This window comes from Trichoderma aggressivum (assembly GCF_033847375.1).
Source record: "Trichoderma aggressivum f. europaeum strain CBS 100526 chromosome Unknown scaffold_028, whole genome shotgun sequence".
In the NCBI taxonomy this organism is placed as follows: Eukaryota; Fungi; Ascomycota; class Sordariomycetes; order Hypocreales; family Hypocreaceae; genus Trichoderma; species Trichoderma aggressivum.
Genome location: NW_026946394.1, coordinates 291,013 through 311,061, shown reverse-complemented (window position 1 = coordinate 311,061; position 20,049 = coordinate 291,013). Strand labels below are relative to the sequence as shown.

The 20,049-nt window shown below is 51.8% G+C and overlaps 5 protein-coding genes across 5 annotated transcripts; 2 read left to right on the top strand and 3 right to left on the bottom strand.

Moving 5' to 3' along the window:
• Positions 1 to 827: 827 nt before the first annotated feature.
• Positions 828 to 1,309, bottom strand: Triagg1_6874 (uncharacterized protein; the record flags this gene model as incomplete). Its single annotated transcript, XM_062901546.1, has 3 exons — positions 828 to 907; positions 975 to 1,172; positions 1,249 to 1,309. The coding sequence occupies 3 exons, from the start codon at positions 1,307 to 1,309 to the stop codon at positions 828 to 830; spliced, it is 339 nt and encodes a 112-aa protein (XP_062754202.1).
• Positions 1,310 to 3,348: 2,039 nt separating this feature from the next.
• Positions 3,349 to 5,027, top strand: Triagg1_6873 (uncharacterized protein; the record flags this gene model as incomplete). Its single annotated transcript, XM_062901545.1, has 3 exons — positions 3,349 to 3,437; positions 3,537 to 3,664; positions 3,736 to 5,027. 3 exons carry the CDS (start codon positions 3,349 to 3,351, stop codon positions 5,025 to 5,027), a joined length of 1,509 nt encoding a protein of 502 aa, XP_062754201.1.
• A 276-nt stretch (positions 5,028 to 5,303) lies between these two features.
• Triagg1_6872 (uncharacterized protein) lies at positions 5,304 to 7,737 on the bottom strand (the record flags this gene model as incomplete). Its single annotated transcript, XM_062901544.1, has 4 exons — positions 5,304 to 6,028; positions 6,088 to 6,374; positions 6,460 to 7,102; positions 7,155 to 7,737. 4 exons carry the CDS (start codon positions 7,735 to 7,737, stop codon positions 5,304 to 5,306), a joined length of 2,238 nt encoding a protein of 745 aa, XP_062754200.1.
• Positions 7,738 to 10,233: 2,496 nt separating this feature from the next.
• Positions 10,234 to 11,028, bottom strand: Triagg1_6871 (uncharacterized protein; the record flags this gene model as incomplete). The annotated part of the gene is made up of 1 exon (XM_062901543.1): positions 10,234 to 11,028. The coding sequence occupies one exon, from the start codon at positions 11,026 to 11,028 to the stop codon at positions 10,234 to 10,236; it is 795 nt and encodes a 264-aa protein (XP_062754199.1).
• A 701-nt stretch (positions 11,029 to 11,729) lies between these two features.
• Triagg1_6870 (uncharacterized protein) lies at positions 11,730 to 19,321 on the top strand (the record flags this gene model as incomplete). Its single annotated transcript, XM_062901542.1, has 5 exons — positions 11,730 to 11,794; positions 11,843 to 11,943; positions 12,007 to 14,228; positions 14,329 to 18,816; positions 18,878 to 19,321. The coding sequence occupies 5 exons, from the start codon at positions 11,730 to 11,732 to the stop codon at positions 19,319 to 19,321; spliced, it is 7,320 nt and encodes a 2,439-aa protein (XP_062754198.1).
• Positions 19,322 to 20,049: the final 728 nt, after the last annotated feature.

Sequence of the window (20,049 nt, the reverse complement as noted above, 5' to 3'; positions counted from 1 at the left end):
TGGCTCGACGATGGCAGGACGCGACCAGGTGAGATTTTTTGCCCAGCCCTGGTGGGTGGCACAGAGAAGTGGCTCCACACAAGGTAGGAACTTTACCAGAGCTACAGCTCAAAAGGGCTGACCGCTCTTGATTTGTCCGGCAGTTAAATTGGCGGCGGCCAATGAGCGGCGTGTTTGGGGTCTCGCGCGGGCGGTGAATCGCAGCCCAAAATTACATAATGCCAGCAGACAGCCCGTGTGTGACCTGATGTGCTGACTTTTGAACGAGATTGATTCAGCGCTTTCTCACTTGTTGCTCAGCAAGGAGCCGCAGGTCGTACCCAATCGAGGCTAGCACGTTCAGATTGAGCTCATCATCTTCTTCTGTTGTCTTTGCTTTGAATTGGTTTTAAATTGTACTTATTCAGCTTATTATGCTACAAGTATACAATGCCTCCAAAGAGGGAGGACATGGTGCCACCAAAACGCCAGTCCCAATGTGTTGTGCATGTCAACAATAACAAATGGCACGGCCCAAGCCCGATAGAGTAAAGGCACCCGCACTTTAGGCGACGGCCGCCCTGCCAAAATCTACGAGTATGTGTGTGCAACTCGTTCGTATAAGTGCATGCAACATGCAACATGCGGCCCCATCGCTGCAAGCGTGCAGCCAAAATAGTGTTATAACTGTAATCTACCAGCAGTAGTCCTGCATTCCGTTGCCCGCCCTGAACGCCGCCCTTGACCGCAGTCTCAAATGAGGATATTAATAAAAATACAAATAAAATAATGGTGATTTAAAGAAGGGAGAGGAGCGGTTAAGCACCTCTCGGCAGATGGATCGCTTTTTATTTGGCAAAGTTGGTAAAGTCAATCTCGTTGGCCGGGTTGTAGCCGCCATCGGTGGCCTTTTCGCAAGTGCACGCAGCTAAACCGTCACAAGTCAGCACAAGTTCAACTCTTCCGCTTCTGATATACTGTAGATGAGCACTTACCAGCTGGTCGAGCACCGCACTGGCAGGCTGAGCCTGACACGGGCGCGTTCTCTGTAGAGGCGCGGTCGCAGGTGCACTGGCCGGCGGGACGAGCACGGCACGAGCAGCGCGGGCCCTCGACAGCATTCTCGGCGGTGGCTTTGCCGCAGGAGCAGTGAAGGGCGGATTCCTTGCCGCAGGAGCAGGTGGCCTTTTGGGCTATTTGGGATTCATGTTAGATCTGGTGTTGGTGTAGCTGAGAGTGGATTCCATGGTGTATTGTATTCCAACTTACCACAAGCACACTCGGCGTCGGTGCCCTGGCGGCAGCAAGTAGAGGCCTTGGCAGCAGTCATTTTGGCGGTTGTGTTTGGTTGAGGAAGAAGAGTTGGAAGAATCGTTCAAGTCTTGAAGGTCGACTGTATATACTGAGCTGAGTAGAGAAGACGCAGATGCTTTGCTTGATCAGGATGTCCAGCTTAGAAGCCGGACAGTGACGTCTTTTGTACCTGATGCTCGGTCCACTCAGCCTTGACGCCGCCGGGCTGATGACGGTCGATTTGGGTCAAATTGCGGCGACGCCCATTGGCTCACAGGAGGTGGCGTGGCGAGTGGCCAATCAGAGTGCGGGCATTTGCAAGCACCTGGTTGCAGCCTTGGATAAGGCTTGGATAAGGCTTCTAAGCAGACTATCCGCGTGGATCGATGCTGGAAATCGTTCGGTTTCCCCTTTGAGTTGCTTGATGATTGGCCCATTATCGGCGTCCTGGTTCATCTGTGGCAAAGCTCAATGAGATTTGTTGTGGTGAAGGATACGAGTACGGTAGAAGGTAATAGGGGGATGCGAAGCTACCCTGAAGAACAGACCCAACATTTATTGACATTGTATGATGAGGTCACGAGTTGGTTGATTGAGGGCACTGAACGTATTATTGTTGAGGGTTGCGACACATTACAACAATGGTTTGGTCAACTTACATACAGCGGTGTTGTAGATTCTAGTATCTGTACAAGCTTGGAAGTGGCATCTTGGCTGTCAGACTTACACTAACCGTGAACTGCTACTAAGTAGAAGACATGGTTGGGCGCGATAATAGAGGCTACTCAGTACCTAGTCCAAGATGCTTAATTTTCAGCAAAATCCCCAAGAAACAGTTAGCAACACAAAGAGAAGCGTGCTTCTAGAAAGATGTCTTTGTGAACTACCTTGGTGTTCCTATTGGCGCGAATAACTTGAGCCGGATTTCACGCCACCTCCTCCCTTGAGACGTGGATCGCATCCATCTCATTGTCAATAGACAATTTCATATACATCCTCTACTATTCATCCAAAATAACCAGCACGTTGCCATGCTGCGCTGAACCCTCCACTGCATCAAGATCGCACCTCGGCACCTCGGGCTTCTTTTCGACTTATCGCGATGCCACCATGCAAGGGTCCTACCGGAATGCCACTCGACATGCATACAATGATACTCCAAGAACTGCCAACATACATAAGCGTGCGTCCGAGTTATCGCTACGCCATTGCTAGCAGCGGTTGCCTGTTCCTTCTCACAAGACATGGCCAGCACTAATACTATACCTCGCCTAAGCCGTTCGTCTGACGTGTCCATCCATCAAGATTCTGAACAAGAGGCAACCCCTGGCATGGAATTCAAAGTCCAGACTCTCCCGGGTCATGACTGACTAATGCCAATACCCAAGATCGAAGGCGAAATTTCCCCGCCATGTCAAACATCTTTTTAAGGTTAGAAACTCCCGGGGAAGCATAAAATATGGCTGTCTCGTGCCGCATTAGCGACTTTACCCGGCCCCAAACGACTGGCTGATGACGGCAGCGGTCCAGGATAGGATGCGAACCTGGCACACACGCTGGTTCTCTAATTTGATGCCTTTGAGGATGAGGAGAAATGCTTCAACAGCCGTTTTCGATTACCGAACCATGGCAGGCTTGTGAGTGGTTGGACAGAGGGATGGATGGATGGAACAGAAGCTATTTGGTGTTGGCCGCACTTCTCACTAATAGCGGCCTCCCCTTGGGGTTGCATCCAGCCCGGCCGCTTCTTTCAGGCAAAGCCACATGCATGTTTTTTGCTTTATGAAGGAATCGCAGTGAGATGGTAAGAAAAAGACGAATCCCGGCAAGGTCGCATTTTACTCCCCTGGACAAGAAGGAATTTTGATTTTCGAGCTGCGACAAGTCAAATCCGTTTCCCCTGCAGATGCAGCTTGGCTATTAGCGGGTTTTCCCATTTCAACTTCGGATCGCTCGCTCGTAATTTTTTTCTTTCTTTTCCCTCCTCTTGTTGGCAATTTCGGTAACACGGTATCAAACTTGACGAAACTCGACAGCTACAGTTTCTTTTTTTTTTTTCTTCATTGGGATATCGAAATGGCAGTCAAGGCCGAGGGAGGAAAGACTGAAATATTGACGCGTGATGTGCATCTGGCAGCTGAAAAGGGCCAAGCCGCTACAGATAGGTGAGCACTACCAACTCTTGCATCTTGAAAATCTCAGAGTTCGGGTTCCATGTGTTGTGTATTTGGACCTATTGCTGATCAATATTCATTGCGTTCAAGATATGGCGAAGCCCTCGTCGCATATGATGCCGTAGCTGAGCGCAAGCTGCGGCTCAAGATTGACCTCTTCATCGTCCCAACCGTGGCTCTCCTCTATCTCTTCTGCTTCATTGACCGCGCCAACATTGGTAAGCCGATGCCGAGACACCTGTTCCATCTCCATGTCTTCACTCTGACAAGAAACCTCTGTCATTCACAGGTAATGCAAGAATTGCCGGCCTTGCGAGTGACCTCCACTTAGAGGGAAACGACTACAACGCCGTCATCTCCGTCTTCTTCATCTCCTACATCGTCTTCGAGATCCCAGCGAGCCTGGCGTGTAAATACATCGGGCCCGGCTGGTTTCTACCCATGTCGACGCTCCTCTTTGGCGTCTGCTCACTGGCAACCGGCTATGTCAACACCATGGCCCAGGCCGCCGGCGTTCGCTTCCTTCTTGGAATCTTTGAAGCTGGCATGATGCCCGGAATCGCCTACTACCTGTCTCGCTGGTACCGCCGCTCCGAACTGGCCTTTAGGCTGTCTCTCTACATTGTCATGTCGCCGCTGGCGGGGGCCTTTGGCGGGCTGCTGGCGTCTGCCATCTTGAAGCTCGATCACGTTGGCGGCGTCCGCTCGTGGCGCATGATTTTCGTTGTGGAAGGCATCATCACCATTGGCCTTGGCCTTGTTGGCTTCTTTACTCTGACGGATCGCCCAGAAACTGCGCGATGGCTCTCGCAGGAGGAAAAGGATCTGGCCATTGCACGTGTCAAGTCTGAGCGGGTTGGTACCACTACAGTCTTGGACACCATGGACAGGGTAAAGATTACGAGGGGCATCTTCAACCCCGTGACGCTTAGCACAGCCTTCATATTCCTCTTGAACAACATCACAGTCCAGGGACTGGCGTTTTTTGCCCCAACAATCGTGGCTACTCTGTTCAAGGGCAAGACAACCATCCACCAGCAGCTCCTCACCGTGCCCCCTTATGTGGTGGGAGCCTTCTTCACGGTCTTGTTCCCCCTTCTGAGCTGGCGCCTCGACAGACGCCAGATATTCATCGTCCTCTCCGCCCCCATGGTCATGGTAGGCTACGCAATGTTCCTCGGCTCAACCGACCAAAAAGTCCGCTACGGCGCAACCTTCCTCATCGCCTCCTCCGCATTCGCCCTGGGACCCCTGACAAACGCCCAAGTCGCCGCCAACGTCGTCGGCGACACGGCCCGCAGCGCGGCCATCGGCACCAACGTGATGATGGGCAACGTCGGGGGCCTGATCAGCAGCTGGGCGTTTCTCCCCTTTGACGCACCAAACTACCATATCGGAAACGGGCTCAACTTGGCGACGTCGGGGACGGTCTTGGTGCTGGCTGCGCTGATGCTGGTGTGGATGAAGCGGGATAACAAGAAGCGAGGGAGCGAGGATATTGATGCGGCGTTGGCTGGCTTGACGGAGGAGCAGATTGAGAACTTGGACTGGAAGCATCCGGCCTTCCAGTGGAGATATTGAATGACTTGACATGGAGATATGAATGCTTAATTTTAATCATACGTTTACAGCGCAATTGCATTCTTCTTTTTCATCAGTCGTGAATGTTACAAACGAGTATAAAAGTAGCCACCACGTCTAATGAGTTGTCAAGATTGTAGAAAAGTAAACAAATTAGCTGGCATAGCGACTATTAGTTAGATGTTAGGTTTAAACAAAAGAGACAAGCAAATGACTGTTAGTACATCTATCATACAGCATGTTTATGGCGTTCGTATACAAAAATCCGAGCTTCCATTAATTCAGCCCGCCCCCAAAGCCGTGGAATCGATCGCCCAACGCATGAAACGCCGATTGGTAATACCCCTCGTCCCAGGTCCCCAAGTCTCCATGTGGTGTCAGCTCCCCTGGAGCGTAGAAATGGTCAGGCATTGGAAAGCTGTTGCCAATGTCTCCGTCATTAGGGTCCGCCACGTTGTTGTTCCAAGACTGAACAGCAACAGAGTTCATAGGGCCGGTGACGCCCATGCTTGGCATAAATGACATGTCACCCGAGAAGTTGTGGTCTAGCATGCTCACTGCGGCCGGTGTAGGCACGACTGAGGGATCAGGAACCAAGTTGCTTCCCCGCCTGTGCAGATCTTCCTTGATAGTCCGCACGCTGTCTCGGGGCCCGAGGGCAGAGTTTCTGATGCTGCCGCTTTCGTCGGAACACTCGTCCATCATCACCACTCCAGAGTCTGGCCGAGGAAGTATCTCCCTTCCCTTTCGCGGTATAAGGCTTTGGAAGCTCTGTGCCCGAGATGGCTCATTTCTCTTGTTGCTGCGATTCGTGTAGGGCATGCTCTGCGCGGCGCCGATGCATCGCTCTACAGCCTCCATAAAGCATTGCTGGAACTTGGTGGTCAGGGTCTCCAGCGTTGCCGGATTCGAAATCTTGTCGCGCAGAGAAGAGTGCAGGACTTCAAAGGACGACATGTAGTAATTGGAAAGCTCAAAATGTTCGATAACGGGAGTAAAGTCTACCCAATCAGCATTAGCGAGTTTTCACATTCAAATTCCACAACCCTATAGTGCGTACGGTATTGATGGATCTGATGGTCCTCATCATCTGGAAACAGAATGTTCCAGATTTCTTTCCACTGGGCCTCGGGGGAGGCGCCGCTGGCTCTTTTACGGGATAGGAGCTTGACCGATGTCGTTCCATCTACTCCCGACTCTGGGTCGTGATCCATAATGTCACACATCATCTCCTTGGGCAGACGCTGGTGATCGCGAAGCTCTTTCCGGGTGTGAAAGTCACGGTTGCATCTGTCACAGACAAATGCGGACGGGTCGTCTCTCTTGTGTTGTTTGACAATGTGCTGTCTGTGGGAACGAGTCAGCAACGTGGTGTACACATGCGGGCTGCGTATATATCATGGTAGACAGGCAGGATCAGTTCTTTGCGTACCTTAGCTCAGCAAACTTGGGAAAGTATGTCATGGCACAGCTGTGGTGATCCCTGACATTAAATCGCGACGGGTTCCTCTTCCGATAAGGACAGCTTAGACGTAGATTCTCCTCTTCCTTGGGATTTGGCCGTATCTTCTTGGAGGGGATGTATCCCAGGCCCTCACCCTCGCTGAACTCGCCGTCATCTTCATCCCCTCGGCCTTGCTTCTTCCTCTTGCCGCCGGATTGCGAGTCGCCAGCACCGCTACCGCCCTGAGAAGGGGTCGAGGAGCTGCTTGATGTTGACATGACTTGCGTCATATCGGCGTCTGATGGCGTGGCCCAGAAACAATTCCCGACATCGCCGATAAACTTGCCCACCAGATTCCGCACAGCCGGTGTCACCTTGGACGCGTCCTCTTGAATATCTACCCCAAAAACCAACTGGAGGGTATAATCAAGAATGGCTTCAGTGTCCTGAGAGGAAACGTCGTCCGATGTATACGATGCTGTATCCCACTTGGAGGAGGAGGATGGCTCAATGGTTGATGTCTCAAGCTGCGGCCACTCGTGAGAGTCGCTGGGAGTCAAGCTCTCTTCCTCTTCTTTGATGGGCGAGACGCTGACGGTAAAAGTCAATATACATGAGACCAGAGTTGCCTCTGAAGATCTTCTGTGCTTGCCTTGTAGATTGTTCCAGGCAGTCGCTCTCACTAATAGGAACGGGAGTGCTTGGAGTGGCGACGTGAATCTCCCCTAGCTTAGCGCTGAGGTCTGGATATCCTGCAAAGGAGTAGCCGTCATCGTCATCATTGACGTGGGTTGAACAAAAGGATCCCGTAGAAGACTGGTGCCGATGAAACACGCGGCTGGCAGGACGTGAAGCGTCGATGGAATGCCCGCAAAAGATGTCGCTGAGATCGCTGGCGTAGCTGGTGCTGATGGGACTGGCCAGCGTTGAGTGGGAATAGGTGGTCGCAGAGTCTGGTACGTTTGCCGATGAGATGCTGCTCCTCGTCGAAGCCGTTCTCGAGCGCAGGCGGAACGAGCTAGCAGCAAAATGAAGGCTTTCAGGGAAGTGCTTCCGCTGGCCAAAAGTGGCAGAAAGACCTTGGCTCTCGGTGTGAGATGTCGGCGCAGTCAACGGCTTATCGCTGAGGGAATCTCTAGATCGCGAATCTTGTCGCAGGTGTATGGGAATATGATTGAGAGCGAGGCCTGGTCTTCGATCTGCATGATCAATTGGGCTATCGGCCATGGAGTGAGCCGCTGAGAAGCTGGCCCGTCGCAATGTCATGAAGTGCTAAGGGCGAAAGTTTGAATTATACAAAACCGACTTGGCTCGGACTCTGTCCACTTGTCAGTCACTTGTCCACAGCGCCATGTCGAAGTTGAAAATAACAATGGTTGAGGGGGGGATTAAGGCAGGAAGAACAAGAAGAAACAAGAGACGCTGACCTACATTAAAATTAATTATAGTATATTAATTGCGTGGAGAAAAAAAAGAAAGGATGAAGAAAAGAGAGAACGAAGAAAGGCTGCCTCTCCAGAATGCCTCATCGACGATAGGTGCGGGATCCCCTACTATTATCCGTCTCGAATGCCAGGATCGGGGCGCTGGGGAATGCCTCGCGAACCGCTAAAAACTCGAGCCTGGATGCCTTCTCAAGCCCCCATTCTGCAGTCCTGGACTTTTGCCTGCAGACTCTAGTGCCTGGCGATGGGGCATGGCTTTGCCCAGCTGGGCCATACGACGGCATCCTTCGTGGGGACGAGGGCCGGCGCTGCGCCTCTGATTCGCTCATGGTGACGGCTGTTGCATGGGGAGCACTGCTGACGCAGGCAGAGACGATCTGTCGAGGCAGCCCTATGGTTCGCATCTTGACAGTCGCCAAGTGGCCGAGTTCTGGTTCTCGATCTGGGTCTAGGTTCTTGGTTGAATAGGGACCCTCCTGATACGGCCTCGAGGCCCGTCGAGCAGCCAAACGCGGCAAGTCAAGAAGGGGCACGAATAGGCTAGAAAGTCCAAAAAGACGACGATATCGCGCCGGGGCCCGGCTTGGGGTCTTGGTGTCCGTAAGCGCCAGCTGAAGGCCCGTCATTGTCTCATTGTGTTGTGCCGATACCCCCTGGAGGGATGCGCCTTAATCTCTGATCCGGCGGGACGGCGCGCATTAGTCGAGCGCGTAGGTAGGCAGGATAGATTGATTGTGAACATCGCAATTTCGATCCAGTTGCTATCAGTGGAGGAGTCGTGGAGTTGAGAGTGGTCAGATGGCAGGTTGGGAGGCATCAGTTGAGGCCGGATAAAAATAACGTGCCGGAAAAACCACATCAGGACGCCGCTGCCCATAGCGGACAACTGATGGTGGCTGTCATGGGCTTCCTCTTCATCTTGACACCTTGTTTATCTGGCTTCACAAGTCGACTTCTCTCTTCTCGTTGGCTAATGAAGACTGACTGGCGCATCACGGATACTTTGAACCGGGCCTTGGTGCTCGGGCTTGTTGCACGTCGAGTTGCATGGGGGTCGTTTTTAGCCTTGGGCTGAATTATGCGTACGAGCAGCCCTGGGGAAGTCCTTGCGAGGCTGCTAGCTTTGCAATGGAAGCTATGGATGGATAGGACAATGACAATGCCTGGTTCAATGTTGTTGGTTTATAAGGAGAAGAGACTGGAACTTGTGGTTGAAGGAAGTATATTGAAGGATTCTATTTGAACCTATCTGTATAGACAACACAACATCATCTCTTTGAAGCTCTACAAAAGCAACCCATCTGTCAAGACACGATTCTGAAGCTCTTGATGCTATTCCATTCAGACATTCTTCACATCAAGATCATATCCAATCAATAACCATGAGCGCCTCCCAGCAACCAAACAACGGCTCGACCCAGCTCAACGGGAACCTGAACTCAGCCTCAAGCCCATCCACTGCTTCTGGGTGCGTGTGTGCCGCTTCCACCGCTAAGCTTCCCGGCTCCCTCCCCCCCAAGGCGACCACTAACAACCGCCCAAAACTCGGCTATGTCCGCTAACGCACGCCATCGACGCCTGTAGCACAGCCCAGAGCCCCGCCATGCTCTCCCGGTTCCTCTATGACAGGACAAGCGTGCAAGATCGTCTGGTGGCGCGATCATTTAATGCGGCGACTCCAGGGCCAGGGCACGATGCTGATGCAGCTGAGCTGGAGCATTACATGTTACAAAGCTCAAGCAATGCGCCAGCAGCCGGATCGAATGTTGGACCAGCTTGACTTGATTTGACGTGGATATTTCCGGATGTCATGTATGGAACGGCCGATTTACGAATCATGTATTTTTAGGAACTTGTATAAAATAGAGTGGCAAATATACTACCTAGGCAGTATTGATGATATTACCATACCAGTACCTGTCGTGGGCCTCACAAAGGATTTGATGAATGCGGACTAGAGGCAGTCGGTCCCGAGATGCTTGGCCTTGGCCGTCTGCAGGTGCCATCAAATGCCATGGATGCCATCAAACGGGCGCATTCCTGAGTCTACTGGGGCCGTTATTCTTAGGCATTCTCCATTACTACTATATTGGCCCTTCTAGAACCACTTGAGCCTTACAGAGCCTCACATCTGCAGCGCCAGCTTTGCCTGTTGTGACACAGTCCCGCTCTAGCGGAGATCCCGATTCAATAACACAGAGCATTGGCTACGAATGGGCTTGGAATAGAAAGAAAGAAAGGGGTATCATTGAATCTCTACAGGTGATATACAGGATAAGCCATGTCCAATCAATTCATGTGGCCAACGTCGCGTGTTTCATGAAGCCGCCTGGGCCAGCTTCCTGCGCTTGTTTCTTTCGTCTTGTTCTGCCAGCACTCGAGCGGTCAATGTCGCGGCCATCGAGTTGTTGATGCCTTTGATTCTCGAGTCTGTTTCCTTCTTTGCTCGGCTGGCGTCGTTCTTCTTGGCCTTGTCTTCCTTCTTCTCAGCATCTCCCTCCTCTTCCGCATCTCCGGCCTTTCGCTTCTTCTTCTTGTCCGACTTGCCCTTCTTGAGCGTATGAGTGAGGCCGGTTGCCTGTAATTCTTCGATTCGCCTCTGTAATCTGTCCAAGTCTTTCTCAGCAGTCGGGAGGATGGCTATCACATTCTCTTGGGTAAAGGCTTCTCCGCACTCTGGACAGGCTTCTTCTTTGATCTCTGTAATGGCAACCTCTGCGAATGCGTGGCCGCACGGCACCAGGTAGACGGCCTTTGTCGCTGGTCCCATTTCCTTCATAGAGATTGGGCAAGCCCACTTATCGCCCGTCTTGGAGAATTTCAGCTTTGCAACGTCACGGAGGGAGCGGATGCCCAGAGATGCTGGTGTCACTTCGTTGGGATCGTCGGACGGCATCAGCCCCTTGAGAATGGCTTCATAGCTGTACAGTCTCCCCCGCCAGTCTGAAACCACTGCGTCTAGGTCGAGGGGCGCATCGCTGAGGGCGCAATGAGCCCACGCGTGTGCGAGAGACTCGAGGGCCGTCGCCTTGAGTTCGGAAATTGTCGGTGCGCGCGCCGCGTTCTTGACCAGCTCGCGGCGCTTGGGGATGGATCCGCCATCATTGCCCATGGTTGCCGATCGTAGCGAATGGATGTGTATTGCGGTGTAGGTCTAGTGGTGCTGGATTCGAATGTTTAGACTTTTATGGGACGAGGCGATTCGGAAGTTTATGAGAAAATATATTTCTTCATCAAGTGGCGAGGGTCGACAGAGCGTGACCAAGAATTGGGTGGTTCATTGATGGTGCTAACTTTCCCCTAGTAGTTCCAGGTAGCCGCTGAAAGTGAGATCTCCCTCACTGGCGAATCACCGCTGCCGTTATCGATAGCACTTTCCGAGCCTCATGTGCCGCCCAGTGCTAGCATTAAGCTTTACGCACCGTATCAAACCCCACGTAGCAGGACGAATTACAGTGCAGCTACAGTGCGGACAAACGCGCAGCCATCGATCCTCCAAGCTGTGAGGCTAACGGGCCTTTCCTTGTCCTACCCAACCTTCATTAATCCGGCAACGCAGCTTGTCGGAGGCATCATGACAACGTGACCCTGGGCTGCCAGCGAGGCATTCCTTTGACTGTGTCACATCTTCATCCTTATCTCCTCACGACAACCATCTGCGAATTTTCCCCGACCAAGAGCCTCGACAACCATCGCGCGTCATCCTGTTTTCCTCGGTGCGATTTCGACCCTCTCGGTCGGGCTTCCGCGACTTGTAGCCTCGGTGCGGTACATGTGGCGCTTCCATTGGAAGCTCCAGTCGACTTGGGGACGATGGCGCAGGCACAGCAGGTCGCCCTAGAGCGGCTCGAATATATCACGAGGGGATTGCGGTCAAGGTGAGCTCCCGTGGTGGGGGGGTTTGTAATGTTGATGTTTGGTCCAAGGAATGACGACGCTGATGAGTCGCCCCTCTCCAGGACCAGCGACGATGTGCGCAAGCGATCGGCCATCCAGCTCCGAGAGCTGGTGACTGTATGCCATCGAGGTAAGGCGATGCCGAGTCCGTCTTTGTGCGTTGCGAGGGACTGCTCGATTAACACCCCTGCAGATCTTAGCCCCGAGCAATTCCTCACATTCTACAACAATGTTAACAATAAAATCACCCAACTCATCACACATGGCAGCGACTCCGCAGAGAGGCTAGGCGGTATCTATGCCTTGGATTCTCTCGTTGATTTTGAGGGCGTGGACGTGGCCGCCAAGTATACCCGCTTTACCCAGAACCTAAAGACCATTCTCCGTGGCAAGGACACTATGCCTATGCGGCATGCTGCGATTGCCCTCGGAAAGCTTTGTCGACCTGGAGGGGCCATGATTTCAGAGCTGGTTGACTCCGAGGTAAATACTGCGCTCGAGTGGCTGCAGAATGACCGAGTCGAGGAACGACGATACAGTGCAGTTCTCGTCCTGCGTGAGCTTGCGCGAAATGCACCCACCCTCATGTATCAGTATATCCCGACGATTTTTGATTGGATCTGGGTCGGCCTCCGTGACCCAAGACAGCTCATTCGCGAAACTTCGGCCGAGACCGTCAGCGCTTGTTTCCGCATCATTCGGGAGCGAGACCAGGAGATGAAGCAAATATGGATGAGCAAGATCTACAACGAGGCGAGACAGGGCCTGAAAGTGAACACGGTCGAGTCAATCCACGCATCATTGCTGGTCCTGAAGGAGCTTTTGGAACAAGGTGGCATGTACATGCAAGAGCATTACCAGGAAGCTTGTGACATCGTCTTCAAGCACAAAGATCATCGTGACCCGACCACGCGAAAGACTGTGGTGCTCCTGATACCAGACCTGGCAAGCTACTCGCCAGCCGATTTCGCCCATTCTTGGCTGCACAAGTTCATGGTCTATCTCTCTGGCATGTTGAAAAAGGACAAGGAGCGCAACGACGCTTTCCTCGCCATCGGAAACATAGCAAACTCCGTCAAGAGTGCCATCGCCCCTTATCTGGATGGCGTTCTGATCTACGTGAGAGAAGGTCTCAGCGTCCAATCTCGGAAGAGGGGCTCCGTGGATCCAGTCTTTGACTGTATCAGCCGTCTGGCCGTGGCTGTTGGCCAGACTCTCAGCAAATACATGGAGGCGCTCCTTGACCCCATCTTTGCCTGCGACCTGACGCCTAAACTGACCCAGGCTCTGGTCGACATGGCATTCTATATCCCGCCCGTCAAGCCCATCATCCAAGAAAGGCTGCTGGACATGTTGAGCGTTGTCCTCTGCGGTGAATCCTTCAAGCCTCTCGGCGCGCCGCAGCCAAACACTCTAACCTCGGTGCCGACTATTACAAAGGATGCCAAGGATCCACAGGTGTATGAAAATCGCAAGACGGAGATCAAACTTGCCTTGAACACACTCGGGAGCTTTGATTTCTCTGGTCATGTTCTGAACGAGTTTGTTCGTGACGTGGCCATCAAGTACGTTGAGGATGAGGATCCGGAGATTCGAGAAGCGGCGGCCCTTACTTGTTGCCAGCTTTACGTTCGAGACCCCATTGTCAACCAGACCAGTTATCATGCCCTCCAGGTCGTTGGGGATGTCATTGAAAAGCTACTCACTGTCGGCATATCCGACCCAGAGCCGAATATTCGGCGGACTGTGCTGGCTGCTCTTGACGAACGGTTTGATCGCCACCTGGCCAAGGCAGAAAACATTCGCATCCTCTTCTTCGCTTTGAACGACGAAGTCTTCTCTATCAGGGAAGTTGCCATCTCTATTATTGGCCGACTTGCTAGGTTTAACCCGGCATATGTTATTCCCTCCCTACGCAAGACTCTCATTCAGATGCTTACCGAACTCGAGTTCTCAGACGTGGCACGAAACAAGGAGGAGAGTGCTAAACTACTGAGCCTCTTGGTTCAAAATGCACAGTCACTGATTAAGCCCTATGTCGAGCCAATGATCTCTGTTCTTCTCCCCAAGGCCAACGATCCCAGCCCCACGGTCGCTGCTACCATTTTGAAAGCTATTGGAGAGCTGGCCACTGTCGGCGGCGAAGACATGTTGCCGTACAAGGACCGTCTAATGCCACTCATCATTGATGCCCTGCAAGACCAGAGCTCAAACATCAAACGAGAGGCGGCTCTCCATTCTCTTGGCCAGCTGGCAAGTAATTCTGGATATGTGATACTGCCTTACCTTGAATATCCTCAACTATTAGAAATTCTCCAAGCCATTATTAGGACAGAAGATCAGAGAGGTCCTCTGCGACAAGAGACCATCAAGCTTATGGGTATTTTGGGCGCATTGGATCCCTACAAACATCAGGTGAGCACCGCGGCCCCCTTCTTTCCTCTCGAATTTGTTCATTCTTGGACAACGATATTAGGAGAGGATCTTCGAGTTCGCTAATTGCTGAATGCAGCAGGTTGAGGACAAGACACCCGAAATGCAACGACGCTCCGAGTCAAATCAGATGACAGACATATCACTGATGATGACTGGATTAACGCCGTCAAATAAAGAGTACTTCCCTACCGTCGTCATCAACGCACTTCTCCAGATTCTCAAGGACCACTCCCTGGCTCAGCATCATGCCGCCGTTATCGAGGCTATTATGAATATCTTCAGAACGTTAGGATTAGAATGCGTCTCATTCTTGGATAGAATCGTTCCTGCGTTCTTGCTTGTCATTCGATCGTGCCCCCCTACTCGCCTGGAGTCGTACTTCAATCAGTTGGCGACGTTGGTGAGCATTGTGCGACAGCACATCAGAAATTATCTTCCAGAGATTGTAGAGATTCTTCAGGAATACTGGCACAAGTCGGCTTCATTACAAACTACGATTCTGTCCTTGGTCGAAGCCATCTCTCGGTCGCTGGAGGGTGAGTTCAAAATCTACCTGGCGTCACTTCTCCCCCTCATGCTTGGTGTGCTCGACAAGGACGTGTCCACAAAACGAACGCCGTCTGAGAAAGTATTGCACGCCTTTTTGGTTTTTGGAGCGAGCGCTGAGGAGTACATGCACCTTATTATCCCCGTTATTGTTAGGACTTTTGAGAAGCAGGGACAGCCAACGTTCATCAGGAAGCAAGCGATTGACACTATTGGCAAAATTTCCCGCCAAGTAAATTTGAACGATTTTGCGGCCAAAATTATCCATCCTCTAACAAGAGTGCTCGATATGGGAGAACCCATGTTGAGGCTCGCTGCGCTTGATACACTCTGTGCTTTGGTACAGCAGCTTGGAAGAGACTATATACATTTTATGGGAACTGTGAACAAAGTCATCAACCAACATCAGATCCAACATCAAAACTATGATCTGCTTGTTAGCAAGCTGCAGAAAGGGGAGGTTTTACCGCAAGATTTGACATCAGACGCGCGCCTTTTGGACATTGGAGACGAGACCCCTTTTGCAGATCTGGGTACTAAGAAGCTGGAGATGAATGCCATTCACCTGAAAGCCGCGTGGGATACCAAAGGAAAGTCAACAAAGGAGGATTGGCAGGAGTGGCTACGAAGATTCAGCACCACGCTCCTTACAGAGTCGCCAAACCACGCCTTGAGGGCCTGTGCCAGCCTTGCGAGCGTCTACTTGCCCCTAGCCCGAGAGCTTTTCAACTCGGCCTTTGTTTCGTGTTGGAGCGAGCTTTATGAACAGTTCCAAGACGAACTAATTCAGAACATCGAGAGCGCCATCAAGTCGGAGAATGTACCGCCAGATTTGCTTGGCCTCTTGCTCAACTTGGCCGAGTTCATGGAACACGATGACAAAGCTTTGCCCATCGACATTCGAGTTCTCGGTAGAGAGGCCGCCCGCTGCCACGCCTATGCCAAAGCGCTGCATTATAAAGAACTGGAATTCCTGCAAGATCAAAGCAGTGGAGCCGTAGAAGCCCTGATTGTGATCAACAATCAGCTACAGCAGTCAGATGCTGCTATCGGTATCTTGAGGAAAGCTCAGCTGTACAAGGAAGGCATTCAGCTGCGCGAGACGTGGTTTGAGAAGTTGGAGCGATGGGAGGAAGCTTTGGCATCCTACAACAAGCGAGAAAGAGAGGTGCCTGCTGACCAACCCATTCCTATTGATATTGTCATGGGCAAGATGCGTTGTCTTCACGCCCTAGGTGAATGGGATGCTCTCGCTAGCTTGACCGGCAGCACATGGGCCAATTCTGCACCCGAAGTCCAAAGAATGATTGCACCGCTCGCCACGGCTGCCGCGTGGGGTCTCGGCAAGTGGGATTCGATGGATAACTACCTGTCTTCTCTGAAGAGATACTCTCCAGATCGATCATTTTTCGGTGCCATCCTCGCCCTTCATCGGAACCAGTTCAGAGAGGCCATTGCCTGCATTGAACAAGCTCGTGAAGGCTTGGATACTGAGCTTAGTGCCCTTGTCAGCGAATCATATAACCGAGCCTACCAAGTCGTCGTCAGAGTTCAGATGCTTGCTGAGCTGGAAGAGTTGATTGTATACAAGCAATGCGATGAGAGGAAACAGGTCACTATGCGCAAGACCTGGGAAACAAGACTGGAAGGCTGCCAGCGGAACGTCGAGGTTTGGCAGCGAATGCTGCGACTACGTGCCCTGGTCATTGCACCCGGGGAGAACATTCGCATGTGGATCAAGTTTGCCAACCTTTGCCGCAAGTCGGGCCGTATGGGACTGGCTGAGAAGTCACTGAAGCAGCTAATTGGGTCTGACGCGCCGCTTGAAGCCCTGATTCCATACTGGAACGATACCAAACAAGCAACAGCAGCACCGCGCAACGCCCCGCCTGCTCAAGTCATTTACGGCATGCTCAAGTATCAATGGGAGCTTGGCCAGCAACCCAACATGAAGGCTACAGGAATTGCTGAGAGAACTCTGTACTGTCTACAGCGATTCACCAATGACTCTGCTCATCGTCTGGACGTTGCAAAGGCTCACCTCACTGCTCAGGCAGGAAGCGAAGTGAACCTGCCACTCGAGTACGGTTTCCAAAACCAAGTTGATCCATCTGTGATGAGCCCGCAGACACAGCGAGCGTTGGTCGATCAGACGGTGCTATTGGCAAAGTGCTACTTGCGACAAGGTGAGTGGCAGATTGCTCTCAACAAGGATGATTGGCAATACACCAAGATTCAGGACATTCTGGCCTCCTACTCCCAAGCAACCAAGTACAACCCCCGCTGGTACAAGGCCTGGCATGCCTGGGCGCTTGCCAACTTTGAGATTGTTCAGACCTTGTCCGCTAGGGGTGAAGGACAGCTATCAAGAGCAGACCAGACCATGATTATCGAACATGTTGTGCCAGCCATCCAAGGTTTCTTCAAGTCCATTGCGCTATCTGCCGGCAGCTCGCTTCAAGATACGCTGCGTCTATTGACGCTGTGGTTTACTCACGGAGGCAATTCAGATGTAAACACGTCTGTGACCGAGGGCTTTGCAAACGTCAGCATTGACACATGGCTGGAGGTGATACCTCAACTCATTGCTAGAATCAATCAGCCAAACAAGCGCGTGCAGCAGTCGGTACACAACCTGCTGGCTGACGTGGGTCGGGCTCACCCGCAGGCGTTGGTCTACCCACTTACCGTAGCCATGAAGTCGTGGCAGAATAGTCGACGGTCGAGGTCCGCAGCACAAATCATGGACAGCATGCGCCAGCACAGCGCCAACCTCGTTGCGCAAGCAGACACTGTTAGTCATGAGCTGATTCGAGTTGCGGTGCTCTGGCACGAACTCTGGCACGAGGGATTGGAAGAGGCATCGCGGTTGTACTTTGGCGACCACAACATCGAGGGCATGTTTGCGGCACTGGAACCTCTTCATGAACAGTTGGAGAGGGGCCCAGAGACTCTGAGGGAGATATCATTCGCACAAGCCTTTGGGCGCGATCTTAAGGAAGCCCAAGACTGGTGCCACCAATACGAGACGAGTCGGGACGTGAACGATCTCAACCAAGCATGGGACCTCTACTATCAAGTCTTCCGTCGCATCACAAGACAGCTGCCGCAGGTCACAAGCCTGGAACTTACGTACTGCTCCCCTAAACTGCTGAACGCGAAGAATCTCGATCTGGCTGTTCCGGGAACATACAAGAGTGGACAACCCATCGTGAGGATCATGTCCTTTGAATCAACCTTTACTGTCATCAACTCAAAGCAGAGGCCGAGAAAACTAAACGCTAACGGCAGTGATGGTGTTTCTTACGCCTTCCTACTCAAGGGCCATGAAGACATTCGACAGGATGAGCGTGTGATGCAGCTGTTTGGCCTTTGCAACACTCTCCTGGCAAATGATTCCGAATGCTACAAGAGACATCTAAACATCCAGCGCTATCCTGCCATTCCGCTCTCGCAGAACTCCGGATTGCTGGGATGGGTTCCGAATAGTGACACACTGCACGTCCTCATCCGCGAGTATCGCGAGAGTCGCAAGATTCTCCTCAACATTGAGCATCGAATCATGCTTCAGATGGCGCCGGACTACGACAACCTTACGCTCATGCAAAAGGTAGAAGTGTTTGGATATGCTCTGGATAACACAACAGGACAGGATCTTTACCGCGTTCTCTGGCTAAAGTCCAAGTCGTCGGAAGCTTGGTTGGAGAGGCGGACAAACTACACTCGTTCCTTGGGCGTCATGTCTATGGTGGGCTATATCTTGGGTCTGGGAGATCGCCACCCTTCGAATCTTATGCTCGACCGCGTCACTGGCAAGATTATTCATATTGACTTTGGCGACTGTTTTGAAGTTGCTACGAAGCGTGAAAAATATCCCGAGAGAGTGCCGTTCCGACTGACCCGCATGTTGACATATGCCATGGAGGTTAGCAACATTGAAGGAAGCTTTAGAATCACATGCGAACACGTAATGAGGGTCTTGCGAGACAACAAGGAGAGCGTAATGGCTGTGTTGGAAGCGGTAAGTTGATATCTACAAGGTCCTTGGCAAGTGGCTGCAAAACTAATTCACTGTTTCGTAGTTTATTCATGACCCTCTCCTCACTTGGAGACTCACCAATGCCGCCTCTCCGGCTGGGCCCAACTTCCGCTCCGAACGCGAGGTGGCGCTTGCAGGCCCCCACGCAATGCGAGCGCGACGACAGTCTATCCTGGATGCCGATGTTGCACCATCTGAGCTTATGGCAAATGTCGAATCTTCAGCACCCCCTATGGCTAGGAACAGGGCCCGCACAAACAGCTCAACGATACCAGAAGGTGCCCAGGCTAACGGCGCGGAAGAGAGAGAGAGCCAAAACGCCAGGGCGATTGAAGTGCTCGACCGGGTTTCACAGAAGCTTACTGGACGCGATTTTAAGCCTAACGAGGAACTGGATATCATTAACCAAGTGAACAAGCTCATTATCGAAGCTACCAAGTTGGAGAATCTGTGTCAGCACTATATCGGATGGTGCAGTTTCTGGTAGGCGAGGGGATTAAGCATATTAGGCGGGCCTTGGGAAATAGCGGAAGTATACAGCAAGCCGGATGTAGGAGTGGGCGTGTCTTGCAGGTGATTAGCAGCGCTTCAGCGACAGAACAGAGCCAAGGAGGGTTTGAATTCGGATATTTTGGCAGCGGGATCAGCAAAGGGGCGCACAAATTGTGTCCCCTCCTCTTCTTTCCTGCTTGACCCCTGATGGGAGTTTGGAAGGGAGGACAATGCTTTTGGCTATGGCAGTTGTTTGCGCGCCGGCCTGGGGTTATAATTTGTAATCGTCATGACGAGCGAGCAGGTTTATTATTTTGATTTAATGATGCATGAAGTTTTGAATCTTGGGTTGCCTCTCTTTTTCTTGTTGTATCTCGTGTATCCATTGTTTCTCGCTGTAGGTCGTCTAACTGCTTGATTCTCGTATGTCTTGTGTAGGAATAACAGGTCAGTTTTGATCATCTTTCAGGGTCTTTATTCGCTATATACAATACGTAACTTGTTACATCTATAGAGAGAGTAAGTTGAAGCAATCTTGTTTGTGTAATTAGGCAGTTTGACTAATACACGCCGCTTCTAGCTGGATGTTCTCACGCAGTTGATTTAAGTAAGCATGATTATATGCACAAGTCAGCAGCAACAAAGGAAGTCGTATTTCAGTTGTCCAACACACATTCCGTCGGAAAGCGCGGAATTAAATCCGTCTTCTTTCGAACTGAAGTG